This window comes from Drosophila montana, unplaced genomic scaffold (genome assembly GCF_035044405.1).
Source record: "Drosophila montana isolate Dmon_TW-CO22-7 unplaced genomic scaffold, ASM3504440v1 contig_2127_1, whole genome shotgun sequence".
Classification (NCBI taxonomy): domain Eukaryota; kingdom Metazoa; phylum Arthropoda; class Insecta; order Diptera; family Drosophilidae; genus Drosophila; species Drosophila montana.
Genome location: NW_026997035.1, coordinates 497857 through 503856, shown reverse-complemented (window position 1 = coordinate 503856; position 6000 = coordinate 497857). Strand labels below are relative to the sequence as shown.

The window sequence follows — 6000 nt, the reverse complement described above, 5'->3', positions numbered from 1 at the left end:
GGGTGGCAGGGAGGTGGGGCCGGGTGTGTGTTGGGGGTGGGTGCGGCAGAGGGTGCTTTTTAATAGACATTAGTAAACGCATCAGTGATTATGCCAAGGCTTTTGTGCAGACAACTGCAACTGAAACGGATGCTAAATGGAAGTGACAGGACAGTCCGTACTGCCAGGAAGTGACAAAATGAATTATAGACGCTCATCCAGCCAGTCAGTCCGTCAGTCAGTCAGACGGACAGTCTGCCTGTCGTTTGAGTCAGCGTTCAGCTAACGGGCTCCCAAATTCCCCAAGCGTTTGTCCTTTATATGCGAAACGTAACGTAACGTAACGTATTCACGGAGCGTGCAACCCTATAAAAGGTGTCTACTCCGCCCACCTGCACACCTCACTGACCCACTGGCAATTGCAATTGCGCCACGTGCTCAATGAATGTTTAATGATTTGTTAATTGGATTTTGGCTTTTGAACAGCGACAACAACAGCAACAACAACAACAATGAAAGGTCAAGCCCCAAACATGTGCCTATTCATTTGTAACAAACATTACGCATACGTCGTGTTGACCGCCTTTTGTAAAAGCAAAAATAGAAATAAATAAAAGGGGGAAAAAGAAAAGCGAAAGTTTTCAAGTGACGCTCATCAATATTTATGCATTGTATAAACGTGCAAATGCCTTCGGGACCAAGGACTTAACGTCTGATGGCGGTCTGACAGCTGCCATCTAATGATGCCCAACTGTTATGCAAATGTTCAACCAAATGACCAGCACCTGGGCCTAGGTAAATTCTATCCATAAAATAACACACAATACTACTGAGAAATTAACACTTTTCAATATTAAAATTTCTTATTTATATATATGTCAAAGAGCTGGCCCCGACTGACCTGGTTATAAAGTGATCAACTGAATTTCTTAAGTGAAGCTTTCTTTTGTGTCTAATGTTAAGACGAAAGTCTTTGGGGAATTCGATATATAAGTGGGAAGAAATGGGTGGCCAAGACATCAATAACAAGAACCATATAAGTATGCTTTGCAAATGTGTCATCTTGAAACTGTGGGATTTAGGTGCCTGAGCGTTGGACTAACAACTAAGAATTTGCCGGTTCGAATCATACGGCAATTTGCAATGTTTCTATTTTTATATCCTTGTAGAGAGTATTACAATTTAGTCATGAAATATGTAATGCATAGAAGGAGACATCTACGACCCCATAATATACATTTATAAAGGATCATCATAGAGTGCAACAGCCGAGTTGATATAGCCATGTCCGTCTTTCTGCTTCTGTTCGAACTAGTCTGTCAGTTTGAAAGCTATCGTCATGAAATTGTTTCATATTTCTGTTGCATATGTCATATGTACATATGTCGGTGCCGGTCGAATGGGACCCTTATATCATATAGCTGCCATAGGAACGATTGGTCCAAAAGTATGTTCGTGTATCGAAAACTTTTTCTATTAAGATATCTTGACCAAACTCGGCATTTATAAGTTTCACTATGCTCTTTACATATAATTAATATCTTATCTTACGATCGGTCGAAAAGTAGGTCACTGACAAATTTTTGCGATCCAAGACATTTTCATCAAACTTAAAATTAACAAGCTGCGCTGTTCTTACATATCTGCAAAACCGGGTATTAAATCTTCGGCTACCTATCTTCCTGAATTTCTGGTTTTTTTTTAATTTGATATTATTCACAAAGAAAAAAACAAAGCGAAATGGATGAGTCTATAGAACTTGCTTGTTTTTCTAGTTTTTTTTTTTCTAGTCAATTATACAATTGAAATTTCTTGGTGATTTCATGCACTCTTTTTCGTTTTTATCAACTTTTTAAATGTGGTTTCGATATATCAGATACTGGTAATGTGTTGTTTAGTACAAACTGGTCTGGTCATAGCACTCGATCACCGCCCAGGTGGTATCACACTAATTGTCAAATTTAAGGCAACGCACTTGGCTTGTGCTTGCGGCCTTGACCTTATCATTTTCCAATATGGGATTCACTGTTTAGAGCACCTCATCTGATAAATAAGTCTAAATCTCTATGATGAAATTGGCTAAAAACTGTAAAAAGTCCTGGCCAAGATGGACGATTGAGTGACACGTTTTCAGTGCGTCTTCAAGGAAAGAATATAGACAAGTAGAGTTGAGATTGGTTACTTTGATCAGCAATCAAACGATCCGAAGAATTACAACTTTCATATCTCTATTTTATTGTATTTCACTATGCTGAAAACAACTTTTTAATAAATCAATTTACTGTCTTTTGCATATATCGATCGCTTGGCTTTTATAGCGCAAGATTCCCAGAGAGTATATTTTGTGATATGATAAAATTATGCTTATTCAATTAGGTTAACTCTTCTTAATGATATTTTCCGAAGACATTGAAAATTCGACATATTCGATCTTTTTAAGCATTTGGGATACAAAAACTACCGATTGCGACACTTTTAATATTATTTGTGAATGCCATCGAAATTATCGAAACAAATATGAAGATCATAATTTTTAAATACCAAAACATAAATTGACAACTTTAAACTTTTATTTTTCTGAAAAGTATCCTTCAAAATCAATAAAATAAAAATAAAAACGGGTTAAATTAAATTTTGATTTGCTTTAGCGAAGCACTGAAGTTTTTATATTTATGTAAATTTGTTCTTTAATACATGTATTTACACATAACAATTATTTTTTGGATAGGTCGACAATTTATTGCTGACAATTCACAGATGCTTTTAGTTTGTTAATACCGTTTGTGGGTCTGGACTTAGATCTCAGCATGATTCTTATAGTAGCACTGGTAGACCTGGAAGGCGGTATCGCACTTATCGGCGCCCTTCAGGGAGTCGCACTTTTCCTGGGCAGCCTTGACCTTGTCAACGCCAACGATCGGGCCGAGCTTCTCTAGGACCACATCGGGCTTGATCTGGCCATCGGCCATGAAGCCGGTCTTCTCTAGGAAGCAGTTGGCAAAGCACTTGACCTTGGCATCGGCATTGTCGAAGTTGCCCTGGCGCAAAGCATGAGCCTGCTCCTTGGTGATGCCCTCCTGTTCAGCGCAGGCAGCACCATTGGCCTTTGCCTTGGCCTTCTGCTCGTCCGTTAGCTGCAGCTCCTATATGGAGTTGGGATATAGAGCTATAGAAATGAAATATACTTTGATATATTTGTGGCACTTACATGGGCAACTGTCAGAGCCACACAGGCGACGAGAACAATTAAAAATTTCATGGTGTATTACGTTGTGTCTGAACTTTCGAACTGTTTGTTTGATTCATTGTGCGATACGCTTTTATATCATTTTACTTGATGAACTTTGCCCACGTTTCGCATCGGCTTTATTTGTTATTGTTTTTTCTCTCTCTCCCTCTCTCGCTCTCTCTTTTTTATAGCTGACTGATCACACTCATACAAACGATTCAAAAGTTAAAAAAAAGGTATTTTTAGAAGTAGTTTATTTAACTCGCGATTTTTTAATGATGCTCGGCGTCTGTCGGCTACTCGTTCTATGTGTCATGTTCTTACCCCGCCCACCAGCACAATTTGTTGCCAACTGTTAAGATCTTTAATTTTATTAAACTTAACGTATTGTTATCTGACGACCTTTACAATTATTGCATCGAGTGATTTACCCAGGTTTATTGTGTTGCCTTTGTTGTTGTTTGGCATTACGAACCCGGCGCTCAGCTGCTAATTGCTTTTTGCAATTTGTAAAATTAACATTAATGTTAATTTGTAAGTTTTTTGAGTTGTTTTTTAAGTGCCGTTGAGTGCGGCGATGCAGCAAGTTTTCGTATCTCTTCTTTTTTTTTGTATTAAATATGTACCCATTACTCAGGGCTAATTCGCCCAATCAGACTGCCTAATGAGAAATAATTGTGCACAGCGCGTAAACAAAAACAAAATACGGATTGGCGTATTTTTAAAAAATAATTTCTATACTAAATATGAAAATTATAGTTTTTGTAATTAAATTAAGCCTATTTTTAAATCACAATATAAAAGATTTTAAGTGGTTGCTAAAATATACCCTGCAGATTCAGATTTGCTTTTAAAAAACTTCTAAAAATAATTACAGATTTTCAAATAAAATTAAGCCTCTTTTAAATAACAAAGCAAAAGGTTTTAAATGCTTGGTAACAATATCCACGAACTAGATTTACTTTAATATAATTGTTTGAGCACGTACTGGAAGTATAACAAATCGACAACCATCAAACACTATCATTATCTATCGATAACTATTGAACACTGCTATTCACTATTGAAAATTATAGAAAGCTGTCGTTAAAAATTAAGATTCATTTTTATATAATTTCTTAAAACTTTTTTTATTTTTAATTAAATTAGGCCTATTAAAAAAACTTATTAAATCTCTAAATAACACAAATGTAGTTTTTTTTATTAAATTTTTAAATAACAAAATAAAATGTTTTAGTTGCTAGGCTAAATAAAATCCTGTACCTAAATTTACACGCATATAATTTCTTAAATAGTTAATTGAAGACTTTTAAATTCAATTAGGCATATTCTTAAATAACCAAATAAGGTAAGTTAAAGCTAAGTAAAATATTTCCAGTACCTAGATAAACCCACTAGCCAAATAACATATATGTTATGTTATATGTTATTTGGTTAGTGATAAACCCTTATATAATATGTTGAGCAAGTACTGATTGTATTCCAAATCGATAGCTGTATAAACATATCGATAGTTATATCAATAACCATTAAAATATGCTGCTCACCATTAAATAATATTGAAAATAATATTGAATAATATTGAAAACTATTTCAAATCGATAACTATCAAACGCTATTGTGAGCTATCGATAACTACTCAAATATACAAGTTACTTTTGAAAAATATTGAAAGCTGTCGTCGAAAACTTTCGAATTAAAAGTATAATATATGCAGATTAATTTAAACAAACCTTCACTCCATTTACTTTAGCTATCTTTATGTACTTAATATATGTGCATATACATAACAATTGGCATTTCTTAATTAACACCTGCAAATAATTGGCGAGAAGAAAAACATTTTCAAAATACTTTGATTTAATTTTAAAAATTTTCAATTAAAACAATTGTACTTTCTATAGTTATTACAATACCAGAGGTTAACCTTTCTTAATAAGCCGCTCTGATTTAACACCTGTAAATAATTTCCGATAACGCGGAAATTTTTAAAATACTTAGATTTTATTTTAAAATATTACAATTACATCAACTGACCTGTCTCTAGTTATTATAATTACTGAGATTAACCTGCAAAAAATGTATTTCTAATTGCCGTTCAAGCTTTTCTGATGTACTATATCAAGCTGCTAGCTATGACTCTGCGGCATCATTGAGATCTTCCGTTAATATATGTTAAATAAACAATAAGTCCATGTACACTTAATTAACCAATAATTATCGTATCAGCCTCGGAGCCTTGCCTACGTATCTTGGTACATTTCCATAATTAAGTCACAGTAAACGAGATGCGATAGATATCAGGCAAGCAATCTTCAGTTTTGTTATATGTCTGTGTATAAAAAACAGACCGGTTTTCTAATAGATTTATAATAAGCCCCGGGCGAACGCTATCTCTGATTGAACTCAATTCGGAGCACAGTGACAAAGAGTCTGGTACCAAAGTCCGCAAACAGAACTACCTCAATTAACCAAATAAATAAAAAACAATATAAATACAAAGCCAAAGTCCAAATACTGAAACCGGTTTGCCAAAAGCCACAAAATCTAAGGGCACTTGATAGCCACATTTGGGCACTTAAAAAATCCATTTGACTCATTAGACAATGTGACTTGGGAGTGTCGGTAAGAGAAAGCGTCAAAGTTGTTGTTTAGTTTCTTTAGTTTGGATAATTTGCCTGTAGAGCTCGTGCAACAAATAACAGTATATCGCATATATTACAAATATTTACTGCTGACAGCATCGATAATTCATGACCTACTCAAACTACCTCTAACTGTGGCACAAAACT

The 6000-nt window shown here is 34.8% G+C and overlaps 1 protein-coding gene across 1 annotated transcript; it reads right to left on the bottom strand.

Moving 5' to 3' along the window:
* Nucleotides 1-2606: 2606 nt before the first annotated feature.
* Nucleotides 2607-3337, bottom strand: LOC135427093 (general odorant-binding protein 56d-like). Its single transcript, XM_064680518.1, has 2 exons — nt 3188-3337; nt 2607-3122 (listed from the first exon to the last, which is right to left on the bottom strand). The coding sequence occupies exons 1-2, from the start codon at nt 3236-3238 to the stop codon at nt 2775-2777; spliced, it is 399 nt and encodes a 132-aa protein (XP_064536588.1). The 5' UTR covers nt 3239-3337; the 3' UTR covers nt 2607-2774.
* Between the last annotated feature and the right edge of the window lie 2663 nt (nt 3338-6000).